The following is a 26,052-nucleotide window of genomic DNA, read 5'->3' on the forward strand; positions in this document are numbered from 1 at the left end:
AACGCGGACGGTCGGCTGGCCTGTTGCCCTGAATCTTGAGTCGCACATTGCGTAAAAGGACAATACGCAACTGTCCCCGAAAAGAAAATATAAATCTGCGACGACAAGACGCGGATCCGTCGTCCGGAAGCAAAGGCCGAAACCCAATTATTAAAATATCCGCCCGTCACGATTTTGAGGTTAGAATTTTGGTTTGTTTTCATTCAACTATGGACTGACATTTCGCACGTTCTTATTTTCGTCGCTATTAAAACTTATTTATTTATTTATTTATATATGATTAACAGAGTAACGCGTATAAAATCAATTTTGTAATAGATAAATATTATAATAATGTCCGACTAGAAAGCCTCTTATCCCAGTGACATATAAATGTGTGGATACTTCATTCAGTTATTGGATTACTTCCCCTAAAGGCGAATTTTAAAGTGTGATACAATTACACAAACGAGATCTCTCAATATGTATTTTGTTTGTTTGTATATTAATATTTTCGGTACTTTTCTGTGGCCAAATTTATTAAAAGAAATATTTCTTCGTATGTTTATATACAATTATATTTTCATTGAAAATGGACATACCAAAACAGAAGACGCACAATTCCTGCATGAACTTGTTTTGTCATATTCATCAATGTTTCCTCTAAAACAAGGTTGTCTGCGTGGAAAATCAAAATGCTGAGCAGACAAAACCACCGAATGTGCGGTTAAATCTTAACTTTATTTATATTAAACGTATTTGTAAAATATGTTTTTTATATATTGTATATATAAAAAAGACAATGATTTAATATATGATTATAAAAGTTTATTTTTATACATATAAAAATTTAACATTAGTTAATATTAGTATTAAAATATTCAAGATTTTACATTTACATAAACGTTTTATGTTAAAAACAAACTGTTTTTTACACGAGTTAATCTAACATATATTGCTATAATTACAGACTTAACCGTGTATTAAAAATATTTTTAACAAATAAATTAGTTTTTATTTTCACATAATACTTGATCGAAATCAATCCGTTTTTATAATAATATATATGACTTAATTTTCATTAAATTGTCTTATCTATAATTTATTACGTGCTTTAGATTTGATAACATTCATCAAGCAAAATCCGCATTTACATTCAGCATTTGATGCTTTAAATGTTCCACAAATATATAAAAATGAAAGTTCCTTATACTTTTTATCTTGAACCCTATCGCCGCGTTCAAAAAATTTCCATACAACATCCGTCCGTTTTTATACCTAAGCTTATCCTACTACATCATAAAATATATAATAAACACGTCAATTTATATCTAAAGTTTTTTTTCAATTTTTCAAAGTTATAATATGTGTCGGACATTCAGTGTAAATTGTAAAAAACGTAAACCCTCCATACAATTCTATGATAAATAGATGTCAAAAGTTGGTCAGTCAGTGGTCAGTTTTTTTTTAATATTTCCATTTCGTTAACCCTTTCACCGTAGATGGCTTCTATAGAAGTCATCAAGAAAATCCCATTACTTAATGGGATTTTCGACTTACATATTACGACTTACTTACTTTTCGATTTTCATATTACGACTTACAATAAGTATGAATCGAATAAAGTACATCTAAATCAAATTTTGACTAATAGCAGAACGCAAAAAACAATTATCATTTCTCAAAAACTTGCTTTTGGCGTGAATTTTTGCCTTCTGAGAAGTGATAATTGTTATTTCCGCTCTCTTATTGACCAAAATTCGGTTTAAATATACTTTAATCAGACCTCTTATATCAGAAGTGCATAGTAATATTGGTAAGGATAACTATCATATTTATAATATTGTTATAAAAACTCTTAATATAACCGAGCGTTTCCACTTTTGACGTGGATCTCTGCAATGAAATCAAATCATATTGTAAAGCTGAAAAATCAGTAATCTCTCGAATAGACTGGAATATTTCAAACAAATAATAAAATTATTTATATCATTTATAAATAAGAGAAACAGCGGCTGCTAAATAAACGATATATCGTTGTTCGTCATCATGTAAAATAAGTTCTAACAAAGATTGTTGTTGATGTCATGATGCTCGAAAAGATTAATTTGTGAACTCTGTTAGTATGACAATGTCATGAAACAGTTTTTAAATAAATTTAATTATATTATTGTATAGCAAGAACTGACGAATATATAAAATCACAATAGCAACCAAAGGGTTATCGCAGCACGTCAGAACATACTAAGCGCTCTTTTAAGTATGCGAATTATAAACACAAAAGAATTTGTTAACGATTCTCCGAGTAGTAACGAAACAACCACGTCAGGTCATCGGAAAATCTGTATGTATTAAGTCTATTTGTGTATTAATTTCGAGATTTAATCAGTTCTTTTGTGAAAGTCAAAGGAAGAATGGAACGTTTGAACGAAAAGCATGCAAAATATATGAAATTTTTTTCACTCATTTATATATTGTTTTTGAGTAGCTAATTAACCATCAGCCTTCATGGTGAAAATATTTATAAATATAATGCCAAACTGTACATCTCTAAAGTAGAACAAAGTAGTGGTCGATTTTTCACTGTTTTGTGGTACCACAGGTAGTTATATATTCACATATATAATTAAAGAAATAATGAATAAAAAACATTGTATTTATATAATCAATTTTTAAATTTGATTTAATAATGTAAATTACTTCTATATAAAATAATACCAATAAATCAAAGAATACAAAATAAACAAACATAACAAAAATAATTCATTATATAAAAAATATTAAGAGATTGAATTGATATAAAAAGGGTGCTATTTTGAGAGATATGTGCATTAAAATAAATACTTTGTTCCATAAAACGAATTGCTTGTGCATTTCTGTTTCTTTATATGTTTTAAAAATAAATAATTTGTAAGTATTTCTTGTTAATGATAATGTGTGATTTTCTGATAATGATGGAGCTGGAAATATATTTTCCGCTACTTGTCTGTATAGGATAGTTGAAGACAATCGAGAGACGATAAATGCTTTACATTACGCTTATATATTTCCTTGTTCTACTTTGAATAATAATAATGATAATGAAATCGTTCAATAATAAATAAATTAACAACTACTGATGCTCGAGTTGCCGAAATAATTACGGTAAAAAACTTAAAACGAGCAGATAAAGATATATTCTCCTAGAACAAATCGACTGTTCATCCACGTGTACACCTGTTAATCATGCATGATCAAGAGCAGGGATTACCAACATTAGCCTGTAAAAAAATCATTTAATTTGTTAAGTTTTAAAAATTGTTTGTGTAGATTTATTATATTTGTATGTTTGTGATCCCTGTCGATTGCCTCGTCTTATCACATTTGTGTATCTGCTCGAATTTTATTTGAAAATAATAGAATAGGTTTATATAGCTCCGCTGACTTTTCACTAACGTTATATGTATTATATTAATTTTTTTATAAAAATGTTTCAGGGTTTGTGTCACAAACGTGTATTTTAGTCGCCATGTGAGAGGAAAGTATCATGTCTGGGACAAGTTTGCCTGATCGGATTGCTCAATGTTACTACACTCACGGGTTGTTATGTTCGTCTCATCCGTTCATAGCCATAAGCATAGCTATATCATGTTTCCTGTTCTGTTGGTAAATAATACAATTTATTAATATTGTTTTGTATTTTTTTCAACTAAGTTTTATATTTGTATTTATTCAAATTTCAGCTATCCGCTACTGAATCTCCCGTTACCGGGCAGCATACCTTTGAAGATGTACTTGCCTTACAAACCGCAAGATTACCAGACGCAACTTAACAGTCAATTGTTTTTATACACGCATAATAACACTTCTGCCTACGAACATAGAGCGCCCGTTGAGAATTTACATCCAGGTAAATATACAATAATATAATTGCGTTTTAGAATCGATACAATAATAATATTTTGTAGATCACGTACAAAATGAAGAATCTAACGACACCATCAGCTTGAGCACTTTAATGAAAGAAGCCGCAGATCTGCCGTACATATGGGCAAAGGAAAAACCCCTCGTTTACATACAACAAATCATATTGAAGACAGGTAATAAACTTTTTATTCGATAAACTGTCAGTACGCATAGATAGAAATATGCGAATAATTTCCAACTTAACCCTTACTTCTAGAATTTTATTTGAATGTGTTGAAGAATAATCAAAATCTAAATCGTTAAAAAATACACTTTATTACATTGTTTAATTTCACTCAAACAACGGTGTATTACTATAATAAAATGGGGAAAATGTTGGATTTGTGAAATTATTTATGGAAGCTTTTGGACGTCCATTTGTTCCTTTTCATTGCAATATCCAACTGCACAAAATGAAATAGAGCCCATGCATACATTACATCGAAACGGTGAAATTGCTTATTGCGTGAAACAGGCAAACATTTGCCTAATTCATGAAAAGAACAAACCTGTTGCTTTATTTGTGAATGCCTCCACCTCTTAATTAGTGTCCTTGGGGCCCGGTCTATAGCTTCACAATATACAATGCAATAAATTAATTTTAACTAATCTCTATCGGTTAACGAACGTATATTTAATGATGTTAATGTTATTTTGTAAGCTAAAACTTTCGAGAAGAAATGATCAGTTGTAAGACCCCGATAGAGCGCTTATTTTCAATGTATCCGATTCGCCGCTGTGGTCATGTAACTGTTGCCAGGATGCTGCAGGAGCTAATAAAGAGGAGGACAATCGAAGAGAATTGTCCTCCTCTTGACCTTCTTTATCATCCTTGTAACAAAAAGTTCCTATAGCAATTCCTCCACAAAAAAAGTCTGAGATGGCCTTTGAACAAAATTTTCGAAATGACTTGCTTAAGCTCCCGCAGCAATTTGCCCTCCTCGACAAAAATGTTCAATATGTCCTTTGATATTTTAAAAATCTGGTCACCTTACCATATGACATTTAGTCTAGTTACAGAAAACACCACCAGAGCGCTATTATCGCACCTAACCTGACACGCCATAAGAAATGAAAAGTCGACCATACACCCGCTCTAAAAATTTTGACGTTAAATAATATTAAAACCAATAAAAATTACCGACAAATAAATTTAGTAGAGCTCACTTGGACAATTCAATTCAGCAACAAAAAAGTCACTAATGTAAAGGATTATTTGTTTTTGCTTTTTTTTTATAGATATATCAAAAATATCTTTTTTACAAAACAAAATTATATATATTTCTATATGTGACACGGCGCCCAACTTAGGCTAGGTTTTTTTTAAATTTTGACACACCGAGCCTGAAAGGTTTGCCATCATTAAAATAATATATTTTTGCAAAATGTAAGATAATATGCAAAATATTTTACTTATTAAAATTTGGTTCAAAAAATTGTTTCTGTTATATACAATTTGTTGGAGTAGGTCATTATTAGAGAATTTTCAATATATTATATGTACTACCTATTCATCCGTGAAATTAGGAAAATATAGGAAACCCTAATCTGTTATGGTTGCTCGGAATTATTATTATATAATAATCACTAATTCCGACCTTCCAAATGATAGAAATTGAAAAACATTAAGATCCATATCATCTTGGTAAACATATATTGAAATTAATAACATAAAAATAAGTTTTTGTACTAGATTTTTAAAACTTTTGCAAAAAAACATCTGTCCGATGGGCCTTTATCATATTTTTTTCTAAAATGATTGGTATAATATTACATTATGTAATAATTCATAGGTGTTTGGCCATGGCGTGAAGAATTGCGGCTCAGCGACGCTTTCCGAGCTCCACTTCAAGAAGTTTTTAAGCTCTTGGAGACGATACAGAACCACCAGCAACCAGAATCGTTAGTTTCATTATTATTTCACTTATGCATTGCGATTCAAATTGTTTTAATGTGTTCTGCTGCTGCGATTTCATGTATGAAAGTATAATTTTTTGTGAACGTGTGCCGTAATGTTGTTCTTTTAGGGGTACGTCGCTAAGTCATTTGTGTTTCCACATCGAAAACGTCAAGAGGAACGTGGCCATCCATAAAGTGTCGCCTGTTTTGCCCGAATATAGCTGTTTGGTATTGTCTCCAGCTAATCTTTGGCAACAGAATATCGACCGCTTCCTATTAGACACCAACATCTTGTCCACCGTCTTTAACCATCAGGTTAGAACAATTTTAGCGGTGTAACTCGTTAAAAATGTGCAATTATAAACTCAATATATGAATCTACTTTCAGAACATTCAAAAAGGCAAAGTATCTATGGCGGAAATGTTGTTTGGAATGCATTTAAAAGACACTGGAATAAAAAGATATCCTTTTAGGGCTCGACCGCGAGCTTTACAATTTGCGGTTACTTTATTCTTTCAAGAATTGAACGATCAGTAAGTTTATCAGAGGTCCAAAAAATTTATCGTCCGCAATTCACCGCCAGCAATTTACCACTGTGCCAATTCATCGCTAGGCAATAATCTATGTAAATTTATTGTTCGTTTAAAATTAAAGATGTTATTTTTATCATCTGCGCAATGAATAAATACAGATTCACCGATATTAGTAAAATTGTATTCATACTAATGAAAATATAACTTCACTGTAACAGTTGTGTTCAAAACCAAACCCAATTTAATAAAAGTTCTAAAAATAATTATAGTTTTTGAACTTCCATTAGATGAATTCGTTTAGGTTAGGTTTGGGTTTTAACAGAAAATGCTCGTTTCGTAACTCAAATTGAATTTCATATACATTTTAGAACAGCATATAATTTAAACCTCTTGAAATACGTTTTGATTTTAAAATGTAATTTATTAGACTTGCTGTACCGTTAATCAACGTTCTCATCTCTCATTGCTCCTAGAGTCTAGAATACTGTAAAATATGCAAGCAATAGAAAAACCTTATTTTAAATTTAAATTGACAAATAAATTTATATAAATTATGTGTATTGCTTGACTATAAAATATGATAGCGATCAATTTTAGGCTATAAATTGTTTATGCGGTAAACTGCTAGAAATTAACTGCTGGCGGTGAATTACGGGCGTTAAATTTTCTTATAGACTCAGTTTATCATATCGCACAGTGAGTGTAAAACCATAGTTAAATACAATATCATACTTTTTTTTAGATTTATTTGTATGTTTACATTAACCACTTAAACGCTAGCGACTCACCGGTGCGTCATTTGTTGATTCTTTTTTTTACAAACTCATTTTTTAAAACGATTAACGAATTATTTGCAAATTATTTTTTTAATTATTAAAGCTTATTGTACTAGCTTCGTCTAATTAGTAAATCTTTTATATTTATTTTTAGAAAGAGATACTGACCCGTTAAGAGAAATAACAGATGACTCACTAAAAAGTCGCTGGCATTTAAAGAGTTAAATTTATTATTACTAATATATTATGAGCTCATTTTTTTTTTAAAACCAATTTTTCAAATCTAGTCTTACTACTGTTTTACACTCGCCGTTTGATACGTTCTTTTTATAATATTTGATTTATGTATATATTTACAGATACGTCGAATCGTTAAAAGAAAAACTGGCAATCGTCTATCCACTCCATCAAAAACTGGATAAAAACCACCAGTCGAATCAGTCCATAACTCTTATTTATTACCCAGGAGAATTTAATTACAGCGAATGTATAAATTTGTGTGTCGCTTTCATCGGATTGTTCGTCTACGTGTACTTCTCCATAAGGAAATTGGAATTTGTGAGATCAAAATTAGGTTTATCCATTTCGGTCGTGGCTTCTGTAGCAGCTAGTTTAATAATGACGATCGGATTCTGCTTCTTCTTTGGTCTCACGATGACTTTCCAAGGCAAAGAGATTTATCCGTATTTGGTCATATTGGTCGGCGTTGAAAATGTTTTCGTGTTAACTAAGAGCGTCATGTCCATAGATTTTAAATTGGATGTTAAGATACGATTGGCTCAGGGCTTGAGCAAAGAGGGTTGGTCCATAACCAAAAATTTACTAATCGAAATCACAATCTTGACCATTTGCTTGTTCACGTTCATTCCGGTGGTGCAGCATATTTGCATATTCATGATTGTTGGTCTGATTTGTGACTTCTTCATTCAAATGCTGTTTTTTACTACTGTGCTCGGTATCGACATCAAGCGTAAAGAGGAACTAAGAGAAAAAACTGAAGAATTTCAACTGAATCAAAGAATCGGATCGAATCAAGGACGATTCTTTGTTCAAGACTTCTCAGATATGCCAAAATCTACCGGCAACGATGCCTTCTATCAGACGTCCAGAATGATGCGATCAAAATCGCATCCAAAGTTGAACGGGTTAGGCTTAGGTTTTCCCGGTCATACGTACGTCATAGCGAATTTAAATCACGGCGAATTTAAAGCAAGCAACAACTCCAGCAATAAAAAGACACCGAAGCGGATAATGCTGGTTAAAATATGGGCTAGAACCAGATTCTTCCAGAGAGCCTTCATGGTTTGGATGGTCGTTTGGATTTCGATGATCGTTTACAACTCGGGAATCATTGAAAATATCTTCGACTTGGCCAGTATTATCAAGAAAGACGATGTCGCCGAACAAGCAATAAACGATATCAAAGAACCGATTAGTGTAACAGAGGATTTTAACGTTACTAATTCATCAATATCCGATGTTGAAAATCAACTCGAAAAAAATGATCCTCTGATCTCCGTCGATATACTGGATATGCCGAAAAACGCTTCGTCAATCAATCAAGGCGTTCAGCTTAACAAGACAGATATTGAAAACTTGGAATTCAATTCGGAGATATTGAATAAAAGCTTACGCTTTATTTCGCCAAAGAACTTGCCCTATCTCCAACCGTGGTTAAGGTTTGTTTTATGCAAATATATATGTAAAAATTATATTTTTATATATTACGATTTGATTTAAATAACGTTATCTCTTATAATAGGTTATCCGAGTTTCATTGGTCTTCGATTCTGGCTCAATATAATATATCACTATCTGGCCGTTACGTCGCTGTTTTACCGCCCGTGATGGTGAAACATAGAGTGACTCCAGAAAAAGCTGCTTCCATCCACAACTTCGCTGAGAAAGACGATATAACGCCGCCGTCCAGATGGCACACTCTCGTCACCGCTTTAGATCCGATCGATCTGATAGGTTAATACTATTTTTTAATCAAAATTTAATGGGTAATTCTTACCTTTTTGCCTACTTCTCTTTATATTTATGGATGTTTAGGTAGGGCATTTTCTTCCCCCCCCCCCCTTGAGTTAGGACAGAAAAATTCATGTCATTTAATTAGCACTAGATTTACGGCACCCTTCAAATTGACAGGTTTTTGATTTGATTTGTATCAGACAATATTTTTTATTGGTTTTTTTTACTACTTTTTATATTTTAACAATGCAAATATATTAACACTTTATTTTCGAAATATATTTTTTTAAATATGCCATTTCAGTGAAATCATATCAAAATACATTTTCACCAGTAGATATATATTTTTACCTGTGAAAATATAATTTATTTGGCAGGTGCTAGTAAAATTATATGATTTTAACTTGTCCATATGTAGTAGTATATATATTTACATACTTATTATTTATTTACATGCAATGTATTAATGTTACAGTGAATATGTATTTTTCAGTAAAGTTATATTGTCACTAGTGAAGTCCAAATACATGTTCCCCGGTAGATATACAGTAGCGGTCAATGATAGGTGTCCACCTTAAAAATCTACATTTTTTGTATTACGATGTTTTATATTTTCTTTTATTTATTTATTATGTATTAAAATTGTGTTTGTGATATTTTTAAGTAATTAAACTTACAAAAGCGTCTACACATTTTGAAATAAACAAATTATTTAAGTTTTTTCAAATCAGTGATATTTGCGAAAATTTTGTAGTGCAATGAAATTTTTTTTCTTTTGTATAACTAGTTTTTGAATACAAAAACTGAAACTTACGTTATATTTATAATTATTCAAGCTACAAATAAAGCAAAATTTAATATTTAGTTGGTCCTCCGTTATTTCATAATATTGTATCAATTCTTCGAGGCATTGATTCGACCAAGGTTTTTAATTATTGTTCTGAAATATCTTCGTACCATACTTTTTATATAGTTTCTATCAATTTTTAGATATGCTTTATTCGATTCTCATTTATTGTAGGTCGTAATATTGTTATAAAAAGTCTTAATATGAACGCTAGATATCCGAGCGTTTCTACTACTGATTTTATTGCTTTTGACGAAGATTCTAAACGAGGGCCCCTAGAATTTGGTCCCTGAAAATAGATGTACTGCTCTTTAATTATGAGACTCATTCGAAGAACAAAATGAGAATATATTAAATAATCTTTATTTTTCACAGATTTTGAGATTGAGGATGGATTCTATTTGCCGCATATTCAACTGCAACCCAACTGGGGCATGCCGCAATCGTCCAGTGACGTTCCTTACTATCCAACTTCTCCTATGGAATTCCTCTTTCTGGCTATACTGTGCTCCATAAGTGTCTTGGTCATTGCCTACACGATGGTCGTCGTATACAGATGCGTTTGTACAAAGAACTATGCTGAATGGCGTACCAGCTGGACTAAATTAGACAGCGAGAAGCAGCTGAAGAAACCAGCTTTGCAAGTACGTACAACGGTTGATTGTTTTATTTCACATTGATTAAATCACTTACATTTTTAATAAAATAGTTCATAATGGAAGCTGTGCCTACCGTCGTTCACGGGCACGTGAGCGACATCGAATGCCTGGCCACAAACGGGGAAAGTATTGTGAGCTGTTGTCTTCAGGGACAACTGAAAGTATGGAACTCTTCAAACGGCGATCTTATCACGAACATCGATAGACATGTGTATGTATTAGTCCAAGTGTCGAAATGCATGAGAGTTCAGATGACGAGTTCGTATGTGTAGTAGTTGTTCTTTCGGCGCCGCTCGAACTAGTCCAAATTCTTGCGAATGTCCCATAAACTTGTTTGACATTATTCTTCACACTAAAATCTAGGTTGTTGTTGTTTTGACAAAAGGTGACAGTTTTTCATGCTAATAAAATAATTATAAACGTATATATTGCCATTTCTCGATAAAAATTTAAATGTTTATTACGTTCATATATTTTTACAAGCTTAAATTACATTATTTTTTAATGTGTTAACCCATTACCTGCCAGATTTTTTTACTAAAAAATAGGCTTGGTAAAATATTTTAACAAATAAAACACTACCGCTTTAAAAATAGCTTTTTATAAATCAAGGCATATGGTGTGTAAAATAAAAATATATTTAACAGTACAATTTATCTATGCCATTCTTTCATACAATCAACATTCAGTCCTACATTACACTCTGGCCATTGTTTTCTTGCATTTTTTTTCACACAATCGTTCTTTCTATGTAACATCCATTGGGATAACTTCTTACTTTTTTAGGAACACGATTACAAAGGTGTAAAGGTCTTCCTGCATTTTTCGAATCGAATTTTTAATGGTAATCGTAAATATGTTCTCACAATAATCCTTCTGAATTCAAGCAAGGGCATAGTTTCGTTAGACAATATTGGGCATATGCGGTTACTACTTTTAAATCGTAAACATTTGTAAAAATTGAATTCGGAAAAAAATACCGACCCATCGTTAAAAGGTAAATTTAACATAGAATGTCATAAAACGACTAGGAGTCAGTGAATCATTGGATTCAGGCCATCAAGTATTTTGAATCTCTGGATATGCATAATCATTAATAAAAATATATCGAGCGAGCGTTTCAGAGGATGTATGATGTAAGACTATTTAAATTTTCCGTCTTGGGTTATTAATAAGTGTATATAGATATTTGGGTCTCGCCTATCCCAAGGTTCCGCATGCGCTGTCTGCCCCTTTACACGAACCATCTAGTTTCTCAACGAGTTTTCCAGACACAAAGATGTTTTCGGCGATAGCTAGGAGGAGTTGGCATAATTTATTTAATTTTAGGTGTGCATCGGCTATAATTTTGTGCACGTTTGCTGTAGTGGGTGTGCATTTTGAATGTGAGCATACATATGTGAATGAAATATTTGAACTATTTTATGTAAAGGTCATCATGCCGCATTGATTCGTGATTGTTAGGTTTGTAATAAATAAATAATTATATTCTTCACAGGTTTTTCAGTCTTCAGAACAGTATGCATGAGCATATGCTGTACCAAGAAGCACCAAAGAACGAACAATCCTCAGAAAATTCAGGTTTAATAATTTGTCTATTCTCAAACAAGACTACAGAAAATTTTATTTAAAAAATAATGCTTTATTTTTACTTGTTTTAATTTTCAGATTCTTCTCTTTCAAGCAGTAATGAATGGCCTATTATGCACAATTCTGATATTAAGGAAAAGGTATTATAATTTATATAATCAAATGCAAATAATTCTTAACAATATTAATTAATATAGTGCAAAATTAATGAATCCTTATACTCAAATGATACTGAAATATAATTGATTTGAGTATATTTTATCTAAAAATTATTTTAAAATTTTGATCTCTTTTATCAAATTGTTCCATAAGTCTGTGATTGTTTTTACATTTGTAAAAATGTATAAATTTTTGTAAATTAATAATAATTTTAGTATTCTTTTGGTGTTTGTTAACAGTAGTCGTAGCAATGATGCTATGCTATGCAGTGGAGATAAAATTATCTCAGTTAAGTTATATTATGCTTCATGAGTTTCAACTCGGTCATAATGTGACTATTACAGTTAAAAACATATGTAATGCAACAGGTAATGATGCCATTAAATTTAGAATGTGATTCTAAAAATTTCGTTCTGGGAATTTTAACATTGAATATCTACATAAGGGCGGGTTGTTAGTGAGGATATTAGGGCTGCTATCTTAGTAGGTACGAAATTAACGATACAAAAATTTCGTTCTGGGAATTTTAACATTGAATATCCATGTAAGGGCGGGTTGTTAGTGAGGATATTAGGGCTGCTATCTTAGTAGGTCCGAAATTAACGATACAAAAGCTTATCATCAGTTCATATGGAAGGTGACAATTTTCAATGTGAGAATCGAATTAGGCATATCTAAACCGAATTTTGACCAATAGGAGAGCGCAAAAAAATTATTCCTTCTGTCTAAGTCAAAAATCCACGTCAAAAGAAATAAAATCGTGCTATAGCCGTCGCAGTAATTTAGTGTTCATACTATGACTTATATAATAGTATTAGAAATTAAATGAGGAACATATAAATCGAGTATTGACCAATAAGTCAAAAATCCACGTCAAAAGCAATAAAATCGTGCTGTCATTATTGTATTGCTTTTGACGTGAATTTTTGACTTCCGAGAAGTAATTAATGATCAGTCTCGTTGAGATGATTCATTCAAGTTCTGATGAACTAATTCGGGTAGTGACAAAACAAGTAGTGGCATAAGTAAAAGTGTGTGCAGTGTAAGATATTTTATGTTTCGTTGGTTGACCATAAAAAGACCTTCCCTTATAAATTAAAGAAGGGTAATTTTACTCCTTTCTCACCCACCGTATTCTTCAGACATTGCTCCAGACGAGTAGTATCTATTTAGATCTCTGCAATAGTTTTTAGGTGGAAAAAAAGAATTACAAAAAAACATTAAATAATTTATTGCTCACAAAAATACATTATTTTTCGTATCAGATATAAAAAAAATATTAACATGTGGAGAATAATTGTAATATGTAATTACACCAGCATCTTAAAAAACGCAGACTTGTGGAACCATCTGATATTTCTTTTATTGAATCATCTAGTGCCAATTGCAACCCGTGATTCGAACAATGCTATACAATAATATTAGGATACATTTAGACTAATTTTATGGCTACTCCAAATTTCCTACTTAACATTGCCGATCACCATCTGAATAGAATGCTGTGAAATTTTCAGTATTCGATTAGTCTATCAACGTCTTTAAAATATTTTTCACTGTTGTTAACATGATTTTTTTTAATCTAAAAAATCAAAATCGATTCAGTTTCGGATTGTACTGCGCACAAAAATCACTAAACTACTTTTTAAAAAAGTGTTAAAGCTCGTCAATTATAACACAAATTTTTGCATTTTGCTCAATAATGTCTTTAAATATAGTTGTTTTAATTTGCTTTGCAATGTATTTGGCAATTTTATTGGTAGTATATCTGAAATGCAAACAATTTCGAATATCAACACTATTTTTTTTTCTGTTATTCTAAAACTGCTTCTATATCAGAGTAGGCTATAAACCGTGTTGAATATATTTACTGTGAATTTAATTTCTTTATCATTTAATAATCTGACTGTTGATGGAAGAAGTTGTTTTATTATGTTGGATAATAATATCTTAAATGTTCAAGTGTGCAATTGATTTGGAATGTTCTTTTATTTTTTTTGCAAAGAGAAGCTTGCTTAATATATTTTTTATTACAAGACAAGACATAATATCCATTCTTTTGAAACGTATGTATATGCTTTTTGCTTTTGATTATTAAATGGTTGCTGCGTGAACAATTTTTACATCATATTTTGCAGTTTATATTGTTCTGTAAAGAATTGTACTTGTTTTTCATTCCAGTTTGATGATAAATCATCCTCAACAGAACGGTTATTTTCCTCCACTTTGTTAGAGTCCGCTGAAGAAGATGAACTCGGTAGTGTGAGATTTGAATTTGTATGAATAATTGCAGAATTGCAAATTTTATCATAGCTTTTTTTAAATTGAGGAACAACTAAATTTCTTTATTTTCCCATAATTTTGGCAAAAATATCCACATTTAATAATATTTATTAGTAATTAGAAAACTTTTAATTGAAATTAGAAATGCTCGAGATTCAACTTTTGTTACTCGGTTTCAACAACAAAAATTAATATAAAATGATTGTGTGAACTTGTGTTGAAACTATTTCATTTTTTTACTATTCAAATCATGTAAGATGTAATTTAAAACAAAATGACGTTTGATTTTTGAATGATCTGAGATTTATGATAATTTTTTTTACGTTATAAATGAAATAGATTTTTAATTTTAATGACAAGATGCGATTCGATATAATTATATATATTTTTTTTTTAATTATTAGGCCTGAATTTATTTAATCAATATCTAATTCAAAATTCCTTGTAGAATATATTCAATACCCATACTTAACCATGACTACGTAAGCTGTTGTATCACTGCTAAAACCACACACTAGTCGAAAGGACATTAGTCAATATGAGTTGAATATTATTAACAAATCTAAAAATTTATCAACCGATTCTATGAACTCTCAATTTATTAATAACCGGCTCGCGAGAACCGGAAGAACATACATATAAATATTTATATATATATATATATATAAATAATAACATTAAATGTTTAATGATTCTTTACAGCCAACGATCGTGACCAAACCATCTGAATCGTCATCGTACAACATATTGCCACCTTTCCTTCCAATTGATGACATAAATATAAGGTAAGTCAACAAACTGTAAGCCTTTATTGATACCATTATCACGTTTAGATTCACAGTGTAATAATTCAAGGATAAACATTGTTTCAGGGAAAACGCCTTATTTATAAAAAAGGATCACAATCATTCCGATCAGGAGAACGTCCATTCTAAAGACTACCTGCAACATAGCGATCACAACCATCCGTTTAGCAGCTCGTACGACCTCAGCGGCGAGTCGGCCACTCCCGTTAAAAACGCCAGCTTGAGAAACTTAGATAAAATTGACAGTGACAGTGATATTTTTAACGTTATTAGTGATTCTAATGGTTTGCCGTCTGTGTGGTGCATGGACTACACCGATGACTTCATTGTGCTCGGCTGCTCTGACGGGCGACTCGAGTTTTGGGAGGCCTCGACGGGAAAGTTAAAGGTTCTGACATTTGAGAAACTTAAAAGCAAAATCACAGATTAATTGAATTTGAAGCATTCTTTACATTTTTTATTTAATTTGCTACGGATGTTGACAATATTTCCATTGCTTTGCTTGTGGTTATTAAATAGCGTGCTAAAATTTGACTTTATTGGATGAAGTATTCGAACATATTTGCAATTTTTTTCTTAGTTTTTACCGATAATAATTTATTTAAACAATTAACGCAAAAAAACAATTAATTACCTCTAAAATATTATTTAATTATTTAAATAATCATTAATTACTTTCATAATCTTTAAAATTTAAATGATTTGTCGGAATTTGTCCTGATGAGTCATCCCTTATCTTGCCTCGCTATTGTAATTTCGTTGTGTGCCACATTTTGTTACCATAAAAATATTATAAAATTATTTTATTTAACATAGAAGTTTTCAAGCGAGTCAAAATATTCAAGCAATTCAAGTTACATTCTGAAATTTCAACGAGATTTTTTCAAAACCCCAAAACGACTCTTAAAAAGTTTATCTTTATAAAATATATAGTAGTGAGTCAAATGAAAACCTTGTTTTTTACCTATTTATTATATTTTTGTGGAATTCACTTGTTTACTGATCAAAAAACAACCATTCTTTAGTAATTTATAGAAATCAGATTATTATGGCAGATTTACCCAATGTGTCATGAAGACCTTTATATGAAATAACTTATATACACACGCACACTTTAATACACCTATTGCCATTAAAAATGTTGCAAGTGCAGCTGCCATTTTAAGCTACTGCTCTTAAAATTATGTAACACTGCTGCCAATGTACAGGACGGTGGTTATTTTTTAATCGCATTTTTAAGGTTTTAATTTGACTCACCCTTGTGCTACCCAGAATACATTTCATTAATTAGGCAAAAAATTGCCTGATTCATGAACTGAGCAAAAAATTGCCTAATTCATGAACTGGGCAAAAAATTGCCTAATTCATGAAATGGGCAAAAGTTGCCTAATTTATGAATTAGGCAAATCATCTGTCGAATGCGCGAATTGGGCAGTGTATAGAATACTTCAAATTGAGTTTGAATAGCTAATGGTCGTTTCGCAGCTGATTAATTTTGCTTCGTCGAGATTTTAGAGGAGCATATAATTTCACTAGCGTCTATCAGTTAAATTATATTTATATCACACGTGCCTGATTCGTATGTTCTCTTTGGCTCGCTCACACATTAAGTAACAGGCACCGAAATAGTGTTATTGGGGGGTCTACTGTATAACTATAATTAAACGTTCTTTCCTGAATGTGTTTTTGTGTTTTTGTCTTCTTATTTATATTATATGTTATTAATAATTACGAATTTAAAAGATTGTATTTAAAATTAACAGGGTATTTATGATGATAAAATCGGAGCTAGCGTTAGCTTCGTCAAGTTCATGGAGGGAATGTCGAGCTGCGGTCTGCATCTGATCGTCGCGAGACTCAGCGGATACTTGGATCTGCTGCTGGTGGAGACTTCGACGACGACGCAGAATTCTTATAAGAGAAGTGAGTGTCGGCTTGAAGTTTTATAATGAATTTTAGTTTTATATAATATTATAATATGAACGTCTTATCAAATTGTCTAGCACATATTCGCACCGGTTCAGCCGGTTCAATTACGACCCGCGATGAATCAATGCCTCACAAGTACAGTTTCAGTTGTGAGGAAGCGTTGAGTTTGAACAGATTCAATCAACACGAAGATAAAAACCTCTTTTCCATGACTTACGTAGGAAACGAAGGTATGACTCTCGACATATTGTATTATTTAATTAAAAATCCGAAACTTATTTTATATATTATGCTCAGGTGAAAGGTTACACTGTCGAAGACTAGCCGTGACCAAAGCTCATCAGCAACCTATCACCGGTTTGGAATACGACGGCGGTAAAATCTTAACCGGCAGTCAAGACCACACTCTCAAAGTGTTCTCCTCGTACGATCTGACCGCTCTGTACACCCTTCATGGACACTGTGGACCAATCACGTGCTTGTTTATTGATCGCTTTTGCCCAACGGTGAGCGGAAGCGGTTCCGAGGATGGTCTACTCTGCGTGTGGGATTTAATGACTGGTACGAGTGTAGCTAACGTTACTATCAAATATTTTTTATATATTGAGATGATTATCATTTTATTACAAAATATAAATAACGACCTTTATGTATAGGTACATGTATGTATAGCATACAGGCGCACGATGGTCCAATCTCTGAATTGGTTTATTCAGAGTCATATGTGATATCGATGGGAGCTGATGAAAAATTATGCATTTGGGATCGCTTCAGGGGTCACCTCTTGAATTCAATGAATATAGTAAGTGGTTGTTTTTATGGTTTTTACAATTTTTCTTTAGAATCCAACTAATTTAAAAAATTAATATGCTTGCAAAAAAATATTACTGACTATTTTTGCAAATGTCTTTTTTTTCATAATTTTTTTTAATTCACTGACTACCAATTCGGTGCTCTTTTGATTGTTCACCCGGGGCGAGTGCCTCACTCATCTGATTTTTTTTGTTTTTTGTAGTATGTTACTGTTTTTGTTTTGTTTTCTAATGTAACTTATATTTTTTTATAGGGTCAAGGCGCTGGAAACTTTGGTATGCTATCTCTCACCCATTCTTTAGTTATAACAGGTGGCCGTGGCGGTTTGACCGTCTGGGATGCCAGCACTGGCGAAGCAATACGAAAAGTCATACTAGGTACGCTGAGTAGATTGATGCAATACAAATATATATTGTCTATTAATATTTAATTTTTAAAACGTTGCAGGTCCCGTCGATGGTTGCGTTTTCGTCAGGAAAATACTGCCATTGAGAGATGCCATTGTCTGCGACTATGCTAGCGAGTTGCGAATCGTCCGCTTCCCGATCGTGTCGCAGATCGATGAGCAATTCAGCAGGAAGAACGATTGATCGAAACATAAACGTTTTTTAATAATTGTCTCAAAGTGCCTACACAGAAGTTTACATGTTTTAATTTTGTACGAATATAGTATAATATATTTTTCAATACAGATAGCATTTCCAACGATAAGCACGTTATTAAATAAGTAAACACGCACCTCTAGTTAAATGTTAATATAATTCTATTTTGAATTGTCAGTATTATAGTAAAATGTTCAATTTCGTGTGACTTAAGAATTTTTATAAATAATACATTGGTATAAAAGTTTTTTTTATACATTTTCATCTTTTTGAGAAATTTTCGTATCCTAGATTTAAATTATCCTAATAGTATAAAGAACCTAACTTAATTGTCTATTGTAGCAAAATCCATGAAATGACACTAATATTTTTTGTATAAATCAGTTATTTTACGAGTTGACTTTAGTCATCGTTCAAAGATTGCAAACAGCAATGGAAAAAGAGTAAATCTGAAATATTTACACGTTAAGACTTTTTTAAAAAGACAGATCTTATTTTTCTTTAAGATAAGTAAACTAAATGGCAACAAAGGTTCAAAAAAATTATGCTCGATAAATTACATAGTGTAATTGTTTATAGATCTTTAAATTGAAATTATCTTTGTGTTTCCAAAGTATATTTATATTCACAAATTTACGAAACAACGACGGCAAAGGTCCAAATAATCTATAGCCTTTTTTCATAAAATTCTTTGCAAATCGTTAACTTTAAACTATGTACAAACGCTATCTTAATAAAATCACAGATTGGAAATGTTATCGATATTTTATAAGTGCTTAATTGATAATTAATAATTGTTACAAAATATTCTTGTGTGTAAGCAACGATTGGAAAACGATTGTTACACAATCAACATTTACGATGCACGTACTTAATCTAGAAAACGATCATGCAATTCTCCGCTATCCAAATATAGTCCATCAGTATTTATTTATTCTCGTTTAGGTGATTTATGTTATAAAATGTATCTATTTATATATGTGTGTATATTACATACTATTAAGTGTTAATGTTCAATTCACCTTTGTTAGTTAAAAAGTTGTATTGTTATCGAACGACGAGTTTAAACAATAACAGACTGTTATGACTTAAAACCAAAAAGTATATGTAATTTTTAAAGTTTATTTATTATTTACGCTTTCAATGATGTTTTATAGCTGAACTTGTCATTTGACTGTAATTCGAATCCATTATTAGTCAAAAAATCTTTATAAACCATCGTTTGAGTGATACAAGCAAGGATTATTTTATTTGTATTTTTGTAATATGTATACAACTAAGCTTTCACATTTATACTTGTGTTTTATTTTCATTAAACATACTTCATCGTTACAAAATATATTATTTTACACATGATTAAGAACTATTGTTACTCCGTATAAGGTATTGTTCAACGAAGAATTATATTCCATATCCAAATTATATGTGGCAATTTTCTATTCTCTTCATTGGGGAGTCTTCCTAAAGTGATGAGATAACGGACCTTCATCTGCGTATCCTGCTATCTCCTGGGGAATTACTGCATTCTCCTCGACACCAGCGCATGGTCGGCACATACACTCCAACGGTGCTTTTGTAGATACCTAAAATTTAATATACAATATTGAATAAATATTAGAATGGGTTTCTCTAAATATACTAAAGAATGAGGCCATGGTAATCAGTTAAGATTCGCCAACTACAATTAACATTGAGCAGATCAAAATTTTCATATAGCTGAAGGAATGGTAAATTATAAATAATGTGACTAGACGCCCTCCTCAAAAATGTTGTCCTTTGTCCGAGGTGACCTTTTAACATTGACGTGACAGTGGCGGAAGGCAGCATATTCTTTTGGTAGACCTCGCCGGGAAGAGAACAGCCGATGGTGCCTCGTACACCATTCACTTGCATATATTATATTATATATGATATATTGATCCAATTGAAGTTTCCTATATTGGGAGCACTGTAAATCAGACAGCTGTCAATAATCACGCGTGTTCAAATTGTTAGTTTTCAACAACACATTTACGAAATGGATCACTTAACCACCGGTCATAGCCGAAGTATAGAGACCACGGACAACAAAGAATTTACGCATATTAGGTCTATGGAGATGCATTAATAAGCAAAATTTCCACATATGAGGCGAGTAAAATCCTCATGTAATTCACTAGAGACCATTACATGCCCAAAAAGTAACTGGTTTGCATTATGGTCAGGCGGCGTCATTGGGCTTTACTTTTTTTGAAAGCAGCGAAAATCAGACTAATGAGCACTATATGAGCATGATAACTAATTATTTTTGGTACGAAATTGAAGATATTGCTGTGAAAAACACGTGGTTTCAACAAAATGGCGCATCTTGTCACACGTCGGGTGCAACGTAGGATATTTTGCACGAAACGTTCACACGTTATTATTATTAGTTCACGTCTTGGTGATGTCAACTTGGCCGCCAATATCATGTGACTTACCGCCGTTGGTTTTTTTAGCTATTTCGTTAAGAATCGTATCTACGCCGATAAACCCGAAACGTTTGAGAATCTAAAAACCAAGAACCACCAATTTATAGCTGAGATACCCCCCCAAATGTACGAAAAAGTCATCGAAAAGATCGGCTAATGCAAATGCTCCAGAGACGGGCATCATTTTTCATAATTAATGATATACATAATTTTTTCGATTAATAAAAAAAATCTATAGATATCCTAAAATTTGTGTTTTTTTAAAAAGGTTCGGAAACTGATGGTGAATAACTTTACATATTTGATTTGATATTTCTTGAAAACTACGGACAATCTCTCAGCCGAATGTTTTAGCTGTAACAAGGTACTTAAAACATTGGGAGGCACAACTTCCCGCCTTCACATTCATTTAAAGGTTGCACATTGTACTTGAAAGATGTCACCTTTTTTGGTACTCCATTGAGACTTGATTTTACGTCATCTTGTTCTAAAAATTCCACCGATACAGACGATGAAACGCCAAGAAAAACAGAAAATTAGCAGAGTAATTTTCAAGTTCAAACAAATTAGCAGAAACAGTTTCTCGTATGACAAATTTAATTAGTGTTCCATTCAGTTTTTTCATCACTTTTAATAACCAAAGGCGAATCATATGGCGAAGCAATATGGCTATTGGCTATAATTAACCAACATGCTGATAAAGCACAGTAAGACATACAGTATAACGTCTGTTTAGAAATAAAAACAATATTTCATGCTTCAAATTACATAATCCTTTTTCCCTCAAATGTATTAGATCAAAGAAGGAGGCTATTTTCTAAAATGTTTAGAAGAAAAGCTCATTAACAAAAGCATGTAGCTTGTAGCTAAAGTAAAACCAATATATAGCCATAAAAATAAAATAGTAATTTTTTAACGTGTTTTAGTTGTTGTCACGTAACATTTTTTTCCCGTCAACGTTTTAATTCATTATTTTGTGTATTAAGAATATTTTGATGAAAATTAAATTATTAAAGAAAATTAAGATATTATGTAAGAAAAATATGAATAATACTACTATTATTTAAACTATAAATTCATATGTTTATTTTAAAATATGTATTAAAAATTGAATTAACTTGTGAATATTTTTATTTATTAAATTGGAGTAACCTAATTATAGTTTAAAAATAATTCAGTGTTTAATAAATCAGAGCACAAAGGAAAAATAGTTGTGCCGAATTATTGGCGTTCTATTCGCAGAGTTGGCAGAACTGTCGTGGATTCTCGAACGGCACGTGCTGTCTGCGCACTGCATCGGTCTGCTGGCGTTAGCGTTCTGTCGGTCGTGTTTTCTAGCTTCAAGTGTTATCTTTTGTTGGATTTAATGCCACGTCGCTTGGGCCAATCATCACCATCGTCACGGCGCAGAGGTAATTGTCTCAATGTTTACACGCGGCTTCTCTAACTGACGTTCTCGCGCAGGTTCAATGGCGGATCGAGCGTCAGTCGCACTTTTACTATGCAATGAATGAAAACGCAATCAAAATCGCCACAACTTCAAAATTATGTAATTTTTAACTTGCTATTCATGTCCTCCATTTTGAAGTGTGGCGCCATCTTTTATATTTTTCAAATCGAATTCTCATACATAAAATGAATTCAAAATGGCGACCCGTAATTATGTTAATCGATGTTTTTGTGTACAATCGTGTTTTTAAATTATTGTTACACTCCTATCCAAACATCGATATTTTTTTCAAATTAGTTCCAGTTGTGAAACTGTTTCAAAGTTTGCCTTAAATGCCATCGACAGTACTAGCAGTACAGTGGGAAGTGTGATAACCCAATCGGTGATAACGATTCCTTGGAGCTTCCTGTGCCAGTACTCGATCGTTCCGTTCAATGCCGTTCATTCTCTTTTACCTCCTGGTTGAATTGGGTGCTGATGATATATACGGACACTAATACAGGTCTTTTGAAATGCATAGATACTATTGAAAGAGTCTCGAGAGAAATATTCGGGCAGATCACAAGGGTGTGGTCCATGCCATTTATTTTATATATATATATCTTCGCCTTTCATACCAAAATAGATACGAAAATTTGTTATAAATTTCATAATAAAGCAATATGCAAATTTACACATCTTTTTTGAAGTAAGGGATACTGTAAGCTTTTTGTATAAAGGTGTTATTTCATAAAATCTCGGAAAAATTTTAAAATACCAAGTGGACAATGAGTCACTGATGAATTTTGAGTTATAACTAACGTCTATATACAAAGAATTGTGTGGATTAAGAACCGTTTATTTGCACCTTAAAATTTAAATAGAAAAAATATTAATATAATATAATAAAAATATATATTAAATGGACTTCGAGCCCGAATTTATTTTAATGCAGTGCCTCAACCACATATAGATGTAACCCCACCTTAGTGGCTCTTGAGGCATCTAAAGAAAAGGTAGAAGAAAAGCTTTTTATCGAAAAATTGCTAACTAAATACGTGGTAAAATCGCGTTTTTCATTAATTTTGTAGAGAAAATAGTTTTTATTGCATACTAAAGTACGCTGTATATCAAAAGGAAATTAACTACACCGATTCGTTCTACTTTGAAATAGCATTGAGTAATTTTTATCAATGTAAATTAGCTCATTCACAAATTCTAGCAAATAATAATTTAAACAGTTTAAATTCTGTGGCAATTCACTCTGGAATATGTTTTTACGATGCAAATCTTCAATAATTGAAAAAGGCTCGTAATTTATATTACATAGGTCAGAATTATATTAAATGGCCAGAATAAATATTAAATCAAAATTTATATTAAATGATAAGAATTATTTTGTCAGGTGGTCAGAATCATTTTTTCTCCCGACATGCAAATTATCATTATCAAGATGTTTGGTTGAATCAATTGATTTTTTTCTATAATAAACTATTCAAAGGTATAAATAATAATAAACAATTTGGTTGCAGATATTTTCATTATGTTACTGATTTATGAAACTAGAGAATTAATGAACTTGTATTTAAACTTTAGGATCTTTTAAATTAAGATTGAAAATTATCCGTAGGCGTTTTCCAAATCCCTTTTAAATATTTACAGTGTGGTTTTTATGACTAAATAGCATAATAAATTATATAATCGCTCTATTCGTTAATAACTAAATCTAATTAAAATGATAATAATTGAGATAATGAGTTTTCATTGAAATATGCATTTATAAACAAGTTGTTAAAACAAACTAAATATTATAAACCAATGACTTCTCCAAACTTTTTGGATACATAATTAACACATGCATACGTAATAAAACCTTATCCCTAACAAAATATTTCACCAAGATTTGTGCCAAATTTTCCATTGTTGTTTGCAACTCGATTTTACACTGGGACTTTAAAATAAATACCCCATAACATAAAAATCCATATGTACTAAATAAACAATACAAATAGCAATATGTTTGGCTTCATAGGGGCCTTGCTGCTAAATTCTTAAATCTTGCACCTCACAGTTAATGTTGGTATACCAAATATTAAAACGTTTATCTACATACTAAAACATCTAGCCAATTGTTTTTTTGGCAACCTAATTTTAAGGTAATCTTCTTAATTTCCCTCATTGACGATTTACGAAATCGTATTCAACAATGTTAAATAAACATATAATCAATAGTTTATATGTCGGAATATATATTTACCTTCCTGAATTTTCTTTCACCAGGTTTTGCTTTGGGACAAAACAGCGATACACTGGCTTCTCGTTCGCCGGACTCTTGGCAACACATGCAAGAGCGCTCCATCTGCCATATTTTGCTGCCAGAAACCTAATTGGGTAAGTAAAATAATTATTAAAAATCGATTTATCCATTTACCATTATAATGAAGATTTTTTGCCCTTGCTGGTGAACTGAAAGTGACGTGGGAATGGGATTTGTAAAGGTATATAGATTTTTTTTTAATAGTTTGTTTTAAAATAATAAAAACCTATGTTACTATATAAATATGAGAGTACCTGTAGATAACTGGCACACCGGCCGACACATGCGAACGAGGGTATAGTCTTTGGTACGCATCCCGGGTATTGCAGCACGTGCAGAACGGGAGTCACCTGGCACTCTTCGCCGGCTGCAATCGGTCACATTTTAAATGCACAATAATGAATAAACAGCGTACAATATCTTCATTAATTTACAGGCAACCAGTGTCGGTTTAACCACTTTGAAATTGCAACTGCCAGTAATCAAAGTTATAATCAGTATGCTCAAGTATGAACTGTTTTGAGACGACTTTGTCATTTTGACTCTCGGGTTGTTCTGTTGTTGCTGCGGCGTCTGATGTGTGACTGCCGTTCTCTCGAATGAGATTTGCTTTTAAATGGTTCCTTCATCCCTGCGGTGCGAAGGGGAAGACTGGGAAAATTATTACATATTTGTGAGACTCTTCAGATAATTAACATGAAAACCATTCACATACTCTACTAATCATTTAAAAATAGTAAACGGATGTCTAATTTAATTTTGTGCATTATTAGGGTCTAAGCGATATTCGTTAACCATTTGATTGCCTATATCCCATATATTAACTTTTAATACTTTACCAATAATTGTCGGTTTTGACGTCATCTTTGCTGATAGAATCAAATATAAATTTTTATAAGCTGTAAGGTATTTGTTTAGGAGAGAAATAACATTTTTTTTAAATTATTTTTTTTTAGTATATAATATAATAATATTAACAAAATTAGTTTGACGTAATTTTATCTTTATTTTCAATAAATTCTTGTATTCTGCCTGGCATCGATAAATATAGATTTTCAATTATT

At 31.7% G+C, this 26,052-nt stretch overlaps 3 protein-coding genes across 8 annotated transcripts in view; 2 read left to right on the forward strand and 1 right to left on the reverse strand.

Annotated features, from left to right (window-relative positions):
• SCAP (SREBP cleavage activating protein) lies at positions 1 to 20,085 on the forward strand. 3 transcript variants are annotated; one of them, XR_015810174.1, is made up of 22 exons: positions 1 to 179; positions 3,456 to 3,624; positions 3,702 to 3,868; positions 3,927 to 4,058; positions 5,718 to 5,826; positions 5,952 to 6,138; positions 6,212 to 6,357; positions 7,493 to 8,812; positions 8,896 to 9,107; positions 10,330 to 10,598; positions 10,664 to 10,824; positions 12,112 to 12,194; positions 12,282 to 12,343; positions 14,541 to 14,616; positions 15,345 to 15,427; positions 15,515 to 15,836; positions 17,212 to 17,371; positions 17,452 to 17,607; positions 17,675 to 17,938; positions 18,034 to 18,179; positions 18,444 to 18,567; positions 18,638 to 20,085. XR_015810174.1 is itself a non-coding variant. In XM_088188348.1 (22 exons), the coding sequence occupies exons 2-22, from the start codon at positions 3,506 to 3,508 to the stop codon at positions 18,778 to 18,780; spliced, it is 4,461 nt and encodes a 1,486-aa protein (XP_088044474.1). In that variant the 5' UTR covers positions 1 to 179; positions 3,456 to 3,505; the 3' UTR covers positions 18,781 to 20,085. The 3 variants fall into 3 exon arrangements, 2 of the variants coding, with proteins under 2 accessions (XP_088044474.1, XP_088044475.1); XM_088188348.1 differs by having other exon boundaries at positions 14,541 to 14,636; XM_088188349.1 differs by lacking the exon at positions 14,541 to 14,616.
• Positions 20,014 to 25,568, reverse strand: Burs (Cuticle-tanning hormone bursicon). The gene is made up of 4 exons (XM_088188363.1): positions 25,423 to 25,568; positions 25,243 to 25,355; positions 24,929 to 25,054; positions 20,014 to 20,375 (listed from the first exon to the last, which is right to left on the reverse strand). The coding sequence occupies exons 1-4, from the start codon at positions 25,523 to 25,525 to the stop codon at positions 20,238 to 20,240; spliced, it is 480 nt and encodes a 159-aa protein (XP_088044489.1). The 5' UTR covers positions 25,526 to 25,568; the 3' UTR covers positions 20,014 to 20,237.
• Positions 22,492 to 26,052, forward strand: part of LOC148234597 (uncharacterized) — a 37,370-nt gene continuing 33,809 nt past the window's right edge. For all 4 annotated transcript variants that reach the window (XM_088188350.1, XM_088188354.1, XM_088188355.1 and 1 more), the window contains exons 1-2: positions 22,492 to 22,654; positions 24,952 to 25,062. The gene's annotated coding sequence lies outside the window, so the exon portion shown is untranslated. The remainder of the gene's footprint in view (positions 22,655 to 24,951; positions 25,063 to 26,052) is intronic.

The sequence above is a fragment of the Plectrocnemia conspersa genome, unplaced genomic scaffold (genome assembly GCF_051122295.1).
Source record: "Plectrocnemia conspersa isolate PC_06_02 unplaced genomic scaffold, ASM5112229v1 ptg000006l, whole genome shotgun sequence".
Taxonomy (NCBI): Eukaryota; Metazoa; Arthropoda; class Insecta; order Trichoptera; family Polycentropodidae; genus Plectrocnemia; species Plectrocnemia conspersa.

What these genes read in the sequence shown, in the direction of transcription:
- Burs (XM_088188363.1), bottom strand. Translation starts at nt 25,525, where the DNA reads ATGACAAAGTCGTCTCAAAACAGTTCATACTTGAGCATACTGATTATA. An exon ending in TAAACCGACACTGGTTGCCT is followed by an intron (nt 25,356 to 25,422) that starts GTAAATTAATGA and finishes GACCGATTGCAG; the next exon opens with CCGGCGAAGAGTGCCAGGTG. An exon ending in GGTGTGCCAGTTATCTACAG is followed by an intron (nt 25,055 to 25,242) that starts GTACTCTCATAT and finishes TTACCCAATTAG; the next exon opens with GTTTCTGGCAGCAAAATATG.
- SCAP (XM_088188348.1), top strand. Translation starts at nt 3,506, where the DNA reads ATGTCTGGGACAAGTTTGCCTGATCGGATTGCTCAATGTTACTACACT. An exon ending in GACTTACGTAGGAAACGAAG is followed by an intron (nt 17,608 to 17,674) that starts GTATGACTCTCG and finishes TATTATGCTCAG; the next exon opens with GTGAAAGGTTACACTGTCGA. An exon ending in CGTGTGGGATTTAATGACTG is followed by an intron (nt 17,939 to 18,033) that starts GTACGAGTGTAG and finishes CTTTATGTATAG; the next exon opens with GTACATGTATGTATAGCATA.